We start from the raw sequence: 16,019 nt of genomic DNA, 5'->3' as shown, positions 1-16,019 counted from the left end.
TTTCTCTAACATGATCACAGTCATAATGGCATTTCCTCTGGTAGCTGAGACCCCGTTCTGAAAATCAGGTCTAGGGTTATCTGTGAAATTTCAATTAAATCAGAAGCTCTGATAGTTTGATAAGCTGCCTGTCGTTTTGAGTCAAAACATGAGGTTATTTGATCTGCTGTTTGTGTTTCTGGGGGCCAGAGTGCATCAAAGACCATCAGTGCAGACAGGCAGAGAGACTGATGATGTGGTGGTGACTTTACCAAGCAGTTTTTGACATTTATCTCTTGGATACGATATTCTTTAAAGCACCTAAAAGCTACCTACTTATCTTAAAAGAAATTAAAACTTTTTTTAAAAAAAGAAAATGTGGCCTTGTTCGGATATTTTCTTTGAAGAAGAAATAATTTAGAGATACTGGGATGTTTGAGACATAATGCCAAACCACAGCTAAGTGCCACATGAGGGAGACTTGAGCCTCACACAGGGCTCATCCACAGTTTTGCTTCACCCGTATTTTGATTGTATTGTGTACCAATTAATTCACTCTAGTCTAAAAGCTTTTTGCATTGTTATGTGACTGTCCCTTGCAGAAATACGTTCTTACCCACTGAGTTGGATCTTTTCAGATGTGTGCAAAATCTGAAGAGAGATTTTGCTTAACCAAACTTCAACTGAGTGGGTAAGATCAGATTTTTCCAATGCACAGCTATGGAACAACAAGAAAAGCTCTTGGACCCAGAGGAATTAATACACAATATGATCAAAATACAGGCCAAGCCAAAGTGTGGATGAGACCTCAGGCTCACAGGCTCCTTCCACTTTCCTTTCATGACAGGATCCCCTCCTAGCTTCAGGCATTGTTCGCAATTTCATCTGAACCAGCAAACCATGGTTTGTCTTGTCCTACAAACCAGTATGGAAACCAGGATCAAGCCATGGTTTGCAATCCTAGTTTGTGGCATTAAGTTTTGCAGATAGTTTTGCAGGTTTATACAAAGTGGCAGACAGTGGTTTGCCACAAACAAGGAAGGGAGGGAAGAAATTTCAGCCTGTACAGCGAAGAGAGAAAGCATGAGCTCAAGGGTCTTTAAAAGCTTGTACGCATTGCACCAATCATGGTTTGATATTACATCTGAACCAGGCCACTGAGTGCTTTTCTTACAAATAGCATGTACAGAATATATGAGGAGTTTAACAGATAAGCTCAGATACAAAATAGGGGCATCTTTTCTAGTCAATAAATGTTATCAATTAATCATGAATTGTATTAATCAATTAAAACTGTGTAGCTTCACATATGAATAATAAAAAAGCTTTTTTGAAGGACAGGGTTATGTCAAAGTAGGTCACACTTGAAGTAGATCCCGTGGGCTTAAAATCACTCATAACCAACAAGTGCATTGATTTCAGTGGGTTTGCTCCGAGTGTGAGTGAGATACAGCCCAATCTTTCTTTCACTGATGATTATGTATGTTTATGTATCACAGAAGTCACCTTCTCAGAAGTGGCATCTCTAACGTCAGACAAAAGGGGAAATGCTTCTCATGAGATAGCACTAGTCACCTGCAGATTTATAAACAATACATTGTGTGTGTGTGTGTGTGTGTGTGTGTGTGTGTGTGTGTGTGTGTGTTGCCTGGAAAATCAGTTTTTAGTTAGTCACTCAAAAGGTGTGTGATCACGCATGCACTTGGGGCAGAAAGGGCTCCACTTCCTCCCATTTTTAAACACATATATAAATCTTTGCATGTAAGAGGAATGTTGGTGTCTGATAACCTCCTTCTACCTCTAGGTCAGGATGAGAACATCTGGCTGGACTGCCAATATAAATTCAATTATATACCATGGTAAAACAGTTCAGATCTCCAAAGATATCAATTACTTTGCTGGAAACCAGAGAGCAGATCAATAAGTGCAAAAGCAATTTTCAGAAACAGGCATATTTCTTTTTCTTGAAAGCAGAATGGATAGGTGAATAGAACTACCTTTCTTATGCAGAACATTATGGAATTAGCGATGCAGCGTGACAACCAGCTGTAGTGCTCTATTTGCACAATGGATTTCAATTTGTGTAAACAGGGCTCATTCTTCCTCCCCTACTCCAAGAATCTGCCCATGTGCCCCTAAAATATACTCTGAAGGCTTGGAGGAGGTACGGCGATTACAGGGAGAAGGGGAGGGGAGGCAGTTCCATTGCATCTGCTGGTGAAATGTCAGATTTCATGCACAACTGGCTTCCTGTCCAATCACAATATTTTGAATTAGGTATTCCTTTAGATGCATAACATTTTTATTACCTTGTTTGTTTGTTTGTTTGTTTGTTTGTTTAGCTAGCTAGTTAGCTTGATAGATGCTCAACCACTTTCAAGGTTCATCATTTAAAATCTGATCAGAACAGGGCCCACATACCTGTTCCCAACTGAAATACTCCCAAAGTTGCAGAAAATATATGAGGAGGGGAAAATCCTGTAGGGCTAACCACAGCTTTGCGGGTGAAATTAGGTCAGGAAAACAGCATGAAGAAAATAGTTCGAATTTACTCCAGCACTACTGCTCCAATCCCACCAGCCCCACTTACTGCTGTTTTAAGATGAAAATATTTGGACATACATAATGTGTAATTTAGCTTTATATCGCCTGGTAGCTGCATCCCACTAGTAAGCAGCTGCAATACAGATGAGGCAGAGGAACATTCACAACTCCTTCCTAGGTACACTTGATGACCTTTTGTTGGGTTGACAGAGTACTAGGAGGCCAGAGAGGACAGCTCATTTGGTAGAGCATGAGACACTTGATCTGAGAGTTGTGAGTTTGAGTCCCACATTGGAGGGAGGGAGAACCCCCCCCCTGCTAATTGCAGTCTGCTGGGAGGAGATATATAACACAAATAATATAGTTATTGGTAATTCAGCAGAATGGTAGGTATATTTCTCTTCTGCATGCAGCAGAATCTGCTCTCTTGGTGTGATTGATTTTGCTTTCGGCTTCCAAAAAATAGGCTCTCCGGATATTGTATCCGTCACGGATCATAATCAAAGCCTTGCAAATCATCTTTGAGCATGAGTATATCTGGTAAGGTAGACGGTGATTAAAACTTGATATTTTAACTGGCAGGATTTCCTTCAGCTGATAAAGCCAATACTTTTATGACTTTAATGATTCCTTGGAAGAACACAATTAGGCAAACTAACAAAGCGAGAAAAGTTCTGTCCTCTGACCTATGATTAAACAGATGCCAAGTTTGTTTCAATTTTCCCCTTGCATAAGCGCGCGCGCGCGCGCACACACACACACACACACACACAGACTTACATGTGCCAAATTATAGTCTCATTTCCCTGGGAATTAAAAGCTTAAAATAAAACCAAGTGTTCTTCCATCCTCTGGATGCGATAAAATGCAATGACCTTTAGCTTCCTTCCTCGCTAACAAAATTGGAGAAGTGCAGCAGCAAAAGCAACAATGGAACTTACTCTTTAGGAGGGTTTAGGTCCTCTGGTCTGGTCTCAAAGAACTGAAAGACTTCATCACACTGTGAAATGTGAGGGGGAAGCTTCACCAATGCCTGTTTTTAAATATATATAAGGGAAAGTAAGTTTTTAAAAATATGACAAGTAACAAGAATTTACTTATTTTTAAAAAAAGTTTTGGATCATATCAACTCAGAAATGTTAGTGAATAAAAACAGGATGACATAAAAACACAAATTGGACTTATAAACTTGGTCTTCAAGCAGATTCACAGCTGTCGATCCTTGTTCAATATTCCCCAACCTTGGGCCCCAGATGTTTTTACACTACAATCCCCATCATCCCCAGGCAGTATGGCCACAGGTCAGAGGTGATGGGAGGTGTAGTCCTTGAGACCAAAAGGTTGAAAAAGCCTTGAGACCAAAGGGTTGAAAAAGCCTGCTTTAGTTGGTCGTCCCTTTCTAGGCACGGGACAAGCAGAAGTCCTTAACGATGGGGAATTTTCAAAGAGAAAGACACCATCTCTTGTAATGGTATCATTAGCTGGTACAAAAGGAAGAAACAATCTTATGCTCTATATTTAAATAAGCACAAAAGCTAGCTGTTCTGGGTCAAAACATACCTATACTATTCTTGTTTAATGTTTTGTTAAAAAAACAGAGTCCTTGACATTATAATCTCACTCATTTCATAATTCACTTAAAGATGCTTTACTTTGAACATTTGACCTATTGTAGTTTACTTTGCTTTACTTTGAACATTTGACCTATTGTAGTTATAGATGGGCAAGGTGCCATTTTATACTTCCCAATGCCTCCAACCAATTAATTTACTTGAGATTTATATCCTGTTCCAAGAGCACTGTTGTGCATCATGGTTTTGAGTCTTGATGAAAGGTTCAGATATCCTTTGATCATTATCCTGTGCAAAATGATGCCATGGTGATCCACGTCTATTATTTATTTATTTTTCAAAAAAGGTATTAGGAATACTTCCTTCCAATTTCCAATGGCTGGTGTTTATGCACAGGATCAGACAGAACAATTTTGACTTCCCAGATTGCAAAGAGATTTAAACAAATCAGCAAGGATAATGGGTAGGAGTTTTTTTACTATTTTTTCTAAGGGCTCATCCACACTACTGCTTCTCACGTGCCTATAAAGCACATGTCTGAGAGGTTTTCTGTTTGACCAATGCTTTCTGAGTATGAGTCTCAGAGGTTTTCCCCTTACCCTACTCATTTCCCAAGGAAAACATGCTCTTTGGCTCTAAATAGAAACAAATGGAAATCCATGGAAAACCCAATTGCTGTTTGCTCCTAATGAGAGCTAAAGAGTGGTTTTCCCCGGGGAAAAGTATGGGTAAGCCCTGAGACAGGTTGTCACCAAAGAGTTCAGTATAACCAAATCTTCTCAGACTTGTTATAAACCCATTCACCAGAATGAGGTTGCCTGGCTTATCTGGATGTAAAAGCAGATTTTTAAAATTGGTTTTTTTTCTCTAGATAGGTCTTCGCCATTATCTACCGTTATCTACGGTAACTCTTTTACTATGTGCCTGATTTATAGTGCTCTGATACCTTGTTCTGTAATGATGCATATTTTTTTTTAGCAATTGCTTTTCATTGTTTCTTTATGTTTGTTGATCTTGTTAGTTGCCTTTCATGTTTGTAAAAAAAATTCCTTTCCATTATTTAATGAAATTTGATAAGGTTTGTTTAGTTACGTTGCCTGTTTATATACTGTTTAATCACCCAAGCGTCTAAGTGGTGCATGTACATATTACGGGGGTGGGTGGGGGAACCATGCAGTGGATAGGATCAATTAAAATTAATCATAAAAACAGAAGATCAGTTTGACTGCAATTATATTGCCATGATGTGATTTGAAAATGTGAGCTTGACTGTGATTATATCCACGATTTATGATATGATTTTCTTGGCACAGGAGTTAAGAAAGTCCACCCAGACTGTTAGAAGACCCCCATATTTCCTTCTTTTTCATGGCTTCCTGCCTGCACTAGGAGCCGAAAAAATCCCAGAACCTTTTATGCTGTTTTACTTCTGTGCATGGTGATTAGAGGTAAATACTTTTCATTAATTGTGTGAAATACTGGTATTGTTTCCATATAACCAATAGGGAGGAATTGCTGAAACTATAAAAGCTGGTATGGCCCACAACCATGCAAGGACACTCTGAGATCCCCGTGTTTGCATTCAGGTGCCTGTGTTAATCCAATCCATGGTTTGCAGGATCAGGCACTGTACATGCATAATCCCTCCTCTCCTTTCCCCTTCAGTGCTTGGTTTAATGAAACACATCCTGATTTTATGAGCCAAATAAGGATTGCAAGCCAAAGTTTAAACTTGAATTTGCAATTTTGGTCTGGAAATTCAAACCAGTTTGTAGTCTGACAAACCAGTAAGTGTTCCATTAAGATGGGCCTGCTTATAGGAAGAAAGGTGAGGAAAGAGTGAGTTCATACAAAGCTTGTCCCCAAGACTTTGTTGAACAACTAGACAGCATGTCATCTGAATAGAACCTGTGTAGATTGTTTCTGCAATTGAGCTAGCCTCACACAGCTCCAGTAGTGCAAATTGTCCTTACACAATCTAGTGGGGTTGGGCTGCAAGCAATAGCTTTGTTGTAAGCGACAGCTATATCAATTTGCTTCTTTTACTTCAAAACAGAAGATATATGTACTTTGCGACTGGAGAAGATGAACACACCATTTCTTGGAGGGTTTTTTCCCCCTAAGGAAAAGGTTAATGAAATGTCAAGACATTGCTGTGAGGGTAAAGGCTACGTAGCCCTGCTCACATTTGTCAATTTTTCAAAAGGCTAAAAGATCCCTGTAGCACTTGAGTGGAGGGAGAGGGAGCAAACAGCCTCTAAAGCGTTTGGGGAATATTGTTGTTTTGAAATCTCAAATGCTTTTTAAAAGCTCACAAAACAGCAGGGACATCAGAGTGGGAAAATTGTCACTCATCAAGTACTGATTTAACAGGCACTATCGAAAGGTGTCAATGATACTCACGGAACCACATTCTGCAAGTGCCTCTACATTCTGGGCTCAAGTGGTTTTGGAGTCGTTCCCTTGGGAAGTGTAATTCTATTAGAGGGCAAAGGCTTTTTAATGCTTATTTATTTATCTTGTTGGATCAGGATACTGGGCTGAAGAGACTTTGGTCTGAATGATCCAGAAGGACATCAGAAGGAATTAAGTAGCAGAGGACGGGGGCATGGAGAAGGTAGCAAAGAAGCAAAGAAGCTTAACAAATGGAATTAAATGTTTTGGCAAATAAGAATGGAAAAGGCATTATATGCATTAACAGTGCAAGATACATTGCAAACACATTTAGAGAGGCTTTATGTGACCACAACAGTTGAGAACCCTTACTAAAGAATGAAATGTGTCTGGTATAGAAAGCCTATGAAGAAGTAGCTCATTATTTCAGATTGGGGAAAACTGCAAAGATGAAAGAAGAAAGCTGCTTCAGATGGGCCCTGGAAGAGTTCAATTCACACAAAAATAATGCCAAGTTTGCTAACAGGAAAATGATCCAGGGAGATAAATTCCAGTGGGCAAGAAATATTTACAAGCGCAGCTCACACAGTCTTGCTGATTACCAGGCAAAACATTCAGAGTTCTGTTGTTTGTGTTTATATACATGAAAAGATAGATCCCTTACTGTGCCTGATCCTCAACTTGCCTCTGGAAAGACTTCCATTACGGTGCCAGAAAGAGCCTAATTATCAAAGTTGAGTTATTTACTTTAGCAGCTGTATGGCTATGAAACACACCACACGGGTTCTTGGGAGGTCTGCTGAGCAGAGGTAGCCTGGGCATCTCCTGTTCTTCACTTTCAAAGATTCCAATCAGCTATACAGCAGATCTGATTTTGAAAGTAATATTCGCCATGAGTTTCTCTATATGCAGAGATTGGTGTACTTTGATTTGCATTGCTTCTTTCTGCTGAATAAAATAAATTCCATATCTGCTTTTTCTAGGGCATAATTTGAAAAAATGATTTGATGTGTCCAAATATGGCTTGGTACCAATTCCATGTCGGGGGACGCGGGTGGCGCTGTGGTCTAAACCACAGAGCCTAGGGCTTGCCGATCGAAAGGTTGGTGGTTTGAATCCCCGCTACAGGGTGAGCTCCCGTTGTTCGGTCCCAGCTCCTGCCCACCCAGCAGTTCGAAAGCACGTCAAGTGCAAGTAGATCAATAGGTACCAGTCTGACGGGAAGGTAAATGGCATTTCTGTGCGCTGCTCTGGTTTCGCCAGAAGCAGCTTAGTAATGCTGGCAACATGACCCGGAAGCTGTCTGCAGACAAACACTGGCTCCCTCAGCCTATAGAGTGAGATGAGCAAGCAACCCCAGAGTCGTCTGCAACTGGACCTAACAGTCAGGGGTACCTTTACCTTTACCAAGTCCATGCTACATATGTGTGAATTTGAGGTAGTGATCTACTGACAGTGATACCATTGTGGCAGCAGCAATCAAGGATTGCATTAGACTTTTATGGAAATGTCCACAGTCCAATCATCATCTTAAGACAAGTTTGCTATATATTTGCCAAATGCACATGGCATGAAATTGGCTCTAGACCATTCACATCTATAACACAGTACAGAAGTTAGGTCCTAACAACTATACCAAGTTATTATGTGTTAAACTAGGGCCAGAAAGAACCCAGTTAACTCCCTTCTCTGCCATGAAGTCCAATCATCATCTTGCACCTATTTCACAGGATTGTTGTGAGAGTAACCACAAAACTGTCCAATGTGAAGTTTTTGTGTTTTATAAATTTTATTTTTCTTATCTACATGTTGCTCATATTTTGGCAGGTTTTAGTCTGATAGAGACTTTCACAGAGATACCCTCACACATTGGTACAAGCCAAGGGGCAGCTGAAGAGTTCTGAGGCTAACCAGAGTGGAGTTACACTGCAAACCTTTCAGCCACCCCTTCAAATTCTCTTTTTCACGGTCTATGTTCCAGTTTGTTTTCTTTTATTTATTTTGTAAGAGGCACAAATATTTCCTGGTATATTATTCCCTAACTTTGGGTCCAATCATACAAGTTCCAGTGCATGTTAGTTGCACTACATCCCACAGAGCACCACTGTAACTGGAGCAGCATTGTGTGTGTTAGAAAAAAGGGCTGTGTTTGTACGTTGTGATAAATCACGTTGCCATGCAAGCTACACCTGCTGAAATTCACAACTATCAGAGGCGCAAGGGCCTCCCTCTTTTTCACCATGCCACCCTAGCTGACTTGTACACTGGGCATAATATGATGTCTCCAATTAGTGGGCATTTGCATGATCACATTCCATATCATGTGAGTTCATAGAATCAACTGTGAATCTTAGTAGACAAGGGACTGCTGCTTTTTTAATAACTACAGTGTTGCCGATGGAACAGCCCTACTAACATTCAATCAGTATAGATGCACACATACACACACAGTCTTCATGTCAAGCTGCAGCTTGTACTTCGTTCAGTATTGATTAGAATTTTTAAGAAAAAAAGGGGCCTGACTTCGCTGCAAGGGGACTGCTTTGGTAGATTCCACTGACACAGATAGTAAACAAGGCCAAGATGAATACTGACTAGCAGTTAGGTAGCCTTTGTTATCACAGCCATAAATGATAGAACAATTTCTCAAGCATGTATTTCTCAGACACGTTCCTCGCGCCAGTAAGGGACTGTCTGCTTCTCAAACAATTGCATCTTAGATAAGTAACCAATGTCTGCTTTCTGGGTGGGGTCAGAGGCCACCTCTACAATCTTGGAGTGAATTCCTGCTTTCTGAGCAGCACGTCTGTTCAGTGAACCCATGACATTATTTCATATGCACATGTTTTGCACAGTTCCTGTCTGAACGATTAATGTGAAGGATACAGTGTGAGTACACGTGGTTACAGCCATTATGCCTTCATTTGCCATACACTGCATCAATTGTTGCACAAAAGGCTTGATCTCATAAGATAAGGTTTTAGTTCCGTTTTCCCTAGCCAGAGGGTTGAGAATTAATGCTATCTTTTCTTTGGGTCTCGAGCTCTTAGAACTTTGATGCATTTTGCTATCAATACGCTTCTACCACATTATTTTGCCTAAAACTATACCGGGGGAAGGGGGAGGGGAGCAGAAGCTGAACTAATTTTAGAGACCCTGTTTGACCCTCTATTGGTCAGCAAGTGCTAACACCATGGGCATCATATCTTTGCCTCTGTTTAACCATGCTCAGTGAGGGCATTTATAAGATCAATTAATGTAGACTGGTTACTTCCTGATACTCTTTGAGTCTTTGTTCATATGATCAGGATCCAAAAGAATGAGGATACATGCACACACACCATTCTAATACAAACAGCATTTATATTAATTGTGTGCATATTTGGCTGAACAGTGGAGTAAAAACAGTGGAGTAAAAACATCCTTTAAATCCTTTACTATTTTGAAAACACAACACGATGATTGTGAAAGGGGCCCAATTATGTGTATGGTGACTGAGAAGTAAGCCCCACTGAATTTTACGGAGTTTACTCAAAAGTAAATGTGCATAGGATTTGCAGCCAGAGAGAAGCAAGTGACAGTTTGATTTTAAGGAGCAGCAGGCCTTTGTAACTTACTTTGAAAAACCAGTTTCTAGATGTAGCAGCTGGCAACCTCACAGGAGTGAACCTCCAAGGATTCCAGCTCCAGGATCTACAGCAGCTTCCTCTCTGGTCTTTGACCTATAAAACTCTATAGGTGAGGTATACCTATTAAGCGTCCTCCTTTCTTTCCTTCTTCCATTAGAAATAATACTGAATGAACATGCCTCCTGCAGGCACTGGGTCAAGGTGATCAATCATGTAAATAGTTACTTTTAAGAAGAAAGGAAATACTTTGAAAAATACCATGGGAGTCTTCAGTAGAACTGTGTAACACTGGATGTTCTAGATTATGATGGGATGGCAACACATTGCCACAGGAGTTATTTAAGAAATAATTAAATGTCATAGGGGTGTTAACATCACTTAAGAGAGAGGACTATATAATATATATCCTTTTCCACTATACACCGCTGGAACTCAAAGGGCGCATTCTGAAGGGTAAGCAGCATTTTCATCTTCCTTTATTTTTCAGATTCAGATTACAGTTAATTCAACTATGCATCTTTAGTTTGTGTGAGAGGGAAACTCTGCAGACATACCAGTAAGCTAAAACAGTCCCGTTCCCCTCTAAATATGCTTGGGTGACCATCTCTCATTGTGTTCTGTCAGTTATCACTCTCCTAAGAAGATAAGAATTCTTACCCTGCAATAGTCATCAATAGGCCGTAGCCTCTTCACAGCGACATCTCGAATGTGACTTCTCCGGAATAGGATTTTACCTGGGGGGGAAAAGAGGATGTAGAAATTGAGCAGGTGCCTCCTAGACAACACTTTGACTATTTGAGCCCAGGTGTGAAGAAAAAGGTTAGAAAGTTGGATCTCTTCATAATGCCATCTCTAAATGAGTAAGGCTTGTGGCAGAACAAGAGGTCTGACAGTTTGGATTTGTTACACTTTTTCACACTCTAGAAAATGTGTGAAATAAGGCTGTCTGTCAGATTTTTTGTAGGCAAAAATCTGGGTAGGCAAAGTAAGGCCCAGGGGCCGGATCTGGTCCAATCGCCTTCTAAATCCGGCCTGCGGACGGTCTGGGAATCAGCATGCTTTTACATGAGTAGAATGTGTTCTTTTATTTAAAATGCATCTTTAGGTTATTTGTGGGGCCTGCCTGGGGTTTTTACATGAATAGAATGTGTGCTTTTATTTAAAATGCATCTCTGGGTTATTTGTGGGGCATAGGAATTCATTCTTGCCCCCCCCAAAAGTTCGGGCCCCCCACAAGGTCTAAGGGACAGTGGACCGGCCCCCTGCTGAAAAAGTTTGCTGACTCCTGGCGTAAGGAATCAGGGCTCAGAACAGTGAGGTCTGAATGCAGGACCCTGGTGTCCTACTGTCTGAACCACCCTGCCTGGAAGCAGCTGCACCAGATGGCTGGAGAATAATACATACAGAACCATCCATTCTGACTAGATCCTACAAAGACAGGGTCTGAAAAATGAATCAGGAAAGCCTGATCACGGTTGTCTATGAGCTGGTAACTTCCAGGTTGGATACTGTAATAACCCTGCATCTATTTCAAGGGTTGCACGTGTTTGCAGGATCAGGACCAGGTTCTCATCAACAGTTGGCTGGTGATGGCTGCTCTAACAATACTTGCTCTCTCTTTGGAGGATAAGAGAATGCATTCCAGCACCCCTCAGTAGCTGGCAAAATATCAATTTAGTGGGTCTGGGTGTGATTAAGAAGACCTGTCAGGCTAAACGAAGGGAGGATTAAACTGGGGGATTAAACTGCATAAATCATGTGTAAGTTTTGCTTCACTTCTCATTTCACTACACCAACACAAGGCAACATAGGATACATGCCTTGGTTTTTCTCGCAATATGGGACCAGGAATGTGAGGCTTAGTTTAGGGCAAACATCCTCCTTTCAAACTGCTCCACAGAAGGACACTATAAAAACATCCCAATTTTGTGGGGCTGTGGTGGTCATTACTGTTTTTACAATACAACAGCCCCCACCTTTTCAGCATTCCAACTAACTGCTGTGCTGGGCAAGCTAAGCAGAAATTTTAATAATGCGTCCAGTGGAAATAGTGCAGATTGTGAACGACTCCCATTCCCCAGTTTCTAATCCAAGCCACAAAGTGAAAACCAGACTGCTGGCGACCATATTTTACAAAATATAAAGCAGCCATAGATGTGGAACACATGAAAGGCCTCCTGAACTTGTAATTCAACTTCGCTAAGCAGACAGTTTACAAGGAGGCTCATTCCTGCCAATAGCTCCAAAGTACCATAATAGATACAAGGTTTGGACATGAGAAACAAGGCAAGTGTAATGTTATGTGTGAAACAGAGTAATAAAACAAAATAGAATAAAATAAAAAGGATGGGGTGAGGTTCTAGGATATGCCATATCTGCATTCATTCTGCTGCTGCTGCTCTCTAGTGGAAGAGAGATTGGGAAGTCATCTGTAGACCATTTAGGCTGGCAAAAAGAGCCCACACCATACCCAGTTTGGGAGAAAGGCAGGGATTAATAATAATGATGATTTAACCATTATTGCCCCCGGAGAACTCAGCAGGCAGGAGGAGGAGGAGGAGGATGGGGACAAAACCAGAACTATTTGGCTCTACCCAGGGTTTTTTTCAGCCAGAACTCATCGGAACTCAGTTCTGGCACCTCTCAGGTATGCACCATTGCCATTATAAGAGAAAAAGGGAGGTGTTCATGGTGAGTTCTGACACCTCTTTTTCTAGAAAAATAGCACTGGCTCTACCTCTGATTGGCATGGTCTCCACTTACTGTTGGTCTCCCTGCCTTGGCAAATCCACACCGTGATCAACTCCTGCCCGGAAACCAATGTCCCCACTGTGAAAGGATGTGTGGATCTAGAATTGGTCTCCACGGTCACTTACGCACTCATTTTTAAAACCGTGTTTATGGAAGACAATCTTACTCGGCTGCGAGTGATCAACAAAAAGAAAAAGAAGCCCTATCAGCCCCAATGGACACCAGCCAGCACTGAGAGAGAGAAATAAGTAATTTTGGTCCAGGCATTGCATTTTCAGCTATAGCATTTCCCCCACATACTACCCTTTCCTTTCCACAAACATGCACACACAATCTTGCAAAATCCCAATTTTAATTTTTTTTCGAAATGTGCCTAATTCGAATGATTTATTCCAGCACAGAAACTGCTTTGAGTTTTTAGTGCATACATTTTTATGTTAGCCTCTTGTGTAAAATCATTTCCGTCACAGGGAAATTCAAGCTACTGTTTAAAGACCTGGGAAGATCAAATATCCTCATTTATTGCCAAGAGATTTATGATGATCTGTATTGGTCCATCATCAGGCACAACTCTAATTGACTTGCTGGTTGAATGCATCATTAAGCCTTCCTTAGAGCTGTATGATTTGCTCTGATTTTTAAATGGAGAATTGTTCCTAACGTTGTTGCACCATGTCTGTATAGGGCTGTATAAATGGGGGGGGGGAGCTATAACACCACTACCACCACCCTGCTTTAAAGAAATATATTTCTCCTCTTATCTGTAGTAATTTTTAGGCACTGGAGGAGGACAGATCTACAATTGGTACTGGGAAACAAACTTCCATTATGCTTCTCACCATGAAATTCCTTCCATCACTCTGCAGGAGAACAAACACTCAAGCCTCTGTTACAGACAATAAAATTCATAAATGGCCATTATAGGCAAGCTGTCTGAAGCCACTTGGACATCAACAAGAGGAAAGCAGGGGTGGGGAGACACAGAGAGTGTTTTGTTGACAGAAAGTCAACTTCATCCTTCTCATCACAGTGTAACCAATGGCCAAGGAGCTGCACAAATATACCAACTGAAATTGCATCCAAAAAGATTCCCTTCTTACAGTTTTACAGGATAAATTAAATTAAAGACTTCTTGCATCATCTCTCTGACAACTCCTTGAAGTAAAAACAAAACAAAAAACCCAAGTTTTGACTGCATGTGCAGTAGACAGGGCAGGGCTGCTGTTATATAAGTCAAGAGATGCTACTCAACAGGCCTTCGTCAGAAACCTGACATGAAGCCTTATAGTCAGGTGGGAATCATAACTTTTGCAGTTACAGAACATGTTTTTTTACGGTATGTTAGGGACATACACAATTGCAGTATCTTAAATGACACTCTCTGAACCTGCTACTCTCCCATGCCTCCTGCTGTGCCTTCCTGATAATTCTTTCTTTAAGAATAGGAAGGAACGAAGGAATAGTGTCCATGACTATGGTTGGACCATACACCCTTCCCAAACAATTCTGGGAACTGTTAATGGTGATGGTAATTGTAGCTCCATGAGGGATGAACCATAAATGTATGGTGTGTATGTAGAGCTGGCCTGTAGAGAACTCTGCTTCAGATGCTGCCCTAGTTGTCCTGCTTGAGGGGGAGACCTCAGCATTCCCAGCCTGAGGATGTGGCTCTTCCATCATCCTTGCAGTCTGAAGATGATTCCCTTGCATCCTCTCCCACCCTGCAAAATAGGTTACAGGCCCTTTAAGTATAGCAACTAATGCTTGGGGAGGTGCAGAAACACTGGAAGATCAAAACCTGACAGCCTTTTCAAGGCTCCAGAGGACCCTAATCCTTTCCTGAGAAAACATCTTCCTAAACACAACTAGCATGGACTTCTTGCCACATTATTCATTACCATAGAACCCAAGGATACTTTGAATGCCAAAAGTCCCAGGTTCAATTGCCAGCATTTCCAACCGAGGCTGTGTTTTGTTGGAGTCTCTGCAGAGCTGCTGCCAGTCACTGTAGAACAATGATCTGGTTTGGAATAAGGCAACTTATCACTTTCTGAAACCTGTTAATAGTTTGCTACGCAGGCTATTCTTACTTCAGCCTCCAAAAGAGGAAAAAATCAAAATGAAAGCTTAACTGCAAAATAACTACACTTCAGCTCACATAAGAGAATCTGCTGTTATTAAGCAAAGTGCCTGTGTCAGAATGAACCCATTCAGGCCACACAGAGCAGTCACATTTCAACAGCTTTTCCCCCAATGAAAGCAAAAGCATTAAGAAGCTCACTCAGGGATTGTTGTTCTAGCCAATTACTTCCCCCCTTGAAAGGAAAAGTGTCCTAAGCAAAAATGACAGCAGGATCTGCCTCCTGCTTTCTCCATAGTTATAGAACTTTTCACTATATAAGAAAGTACAGGATATATGACGACTTTTTTATATATAAATACAAATGAATACTAGTAAAACTTAGAAGGAGGATTGTGAACTGACAAATGTTCTTTTGGATCTTGAATAATTGCATCTGAATTTCAGAGCATAAGGCATAAGGCAGTCACACTGGACAGGCTGCTAGAAAAACACTAGCCCAAACAAGCTGGGCCTTCTTTCCAAGCACAGCCAAAGAGAAGCAACAACTCCCCAAATACTGCCTGCCTTTGTTCCCTTGTGCTGCTGTGCTATGCAGGCTGGCCATCGTTTACAGAATCCTGACACCAAGAACCTCACATAACCCTCAAAGGGTGGTCAGGTTTGTAGACTTGAGGTCTCCATTTCCATCCCGATGATGGATAGATGCCATCCTCCTCACAGGCCTATGAACAAAGCACACTGAGAGCTCAGCTGAGCACTCTCCTACCTTTCCACATCTGAAGGGTGTGTGGACTGTATGGACCGGATGTGCTGTATGAAAGCATTTTAAACCCACAAATAAAGGCACACTTGCCTTTTGAATTTAGAGGCAAGATTTTCAAGTGGCTTCCATGCAAAGTCAGTGCAAATCTTTTTAGATAAAACTACCCTTTAAGTCCAGCACAAATCAGTCTGTGTGTCTAAGGTTCTAGCAGCTCAGATTTTAGCATCAAACAATATGGATAGGTCTGCACCGGTGTTTCTTCCATTCAAAAGAGGAAGTGTGCAGACAGGAAGAGATAGGCTGTC

General features: G+C 41.2%; 1 protein-coding gene and 1 long non-coding RNA gene across 21 annotated transcripts in view; one reads left to right on the top strand and one right to left on the bottom strand.

The window, feature by feature from the left end:
• The window catches only part of LOC309342672, a 37,677-nt gene extending 30,965 nt beyond the window's left edge, over window positions 1–6,712 (top strand). For all 13 annotated transcript variants that reach the window (XR_014156958.1, XR_014156959.1, XR_014156960.1 and 10 more), the window contains 2 exons: window positions 5,408–5,542; window positions 6,626–6,712. This is a non-coding gene — a long non-coding RNA (uncharacterized lncRNA). The remainder of the gene's footprint in view (window positions 1–5,407; window positions 5,543–6,625) is intronic.
• The window catches only part of SH3PXD2A (SH3 and PX domains 2A), a 259,240-nt gene that overhangs the window by 132,789 nt on the left and 110,432 nt on the right, over window positions 1–16,019 (bottom strand). For all 8 annotated transcript variants that reach the window (XM_081863403.1, XM_081863404.1, XM_081863407.1 and 5 more), the window contains 2 exons: window positions 10,775–10,851; window positions 3,465–3,556 (listed from right to left, as the gene is read on the bottom strand). In XM_081863403.1, coding sequence (XP_081719529.1) covers window positions 3,465–3,556; window positions 10,775–10,851 — 169 coding nt within the window. The remainder of the gene's footprint in view (window positions 1–3,464; window positions 3,557–10,774; window positions 10,852–16,019) is intronic.

This window comes from Podarcis erhardii (assembly GCF_964252035.2).
Source record: "Podarcis erhardii genome assembly, chromosome: 5".
NCBI lineage: Eukaryota > Metazoa > Chordata > Lepidosauria > Squamata > Lacertidae > Podarcis > Podarcis erhardii.
The sequence above is the reverse complement of the archived record's forward strand: the minus strand, read 5'-3'. Positions and strand labels throughout refer to the sequence as shown.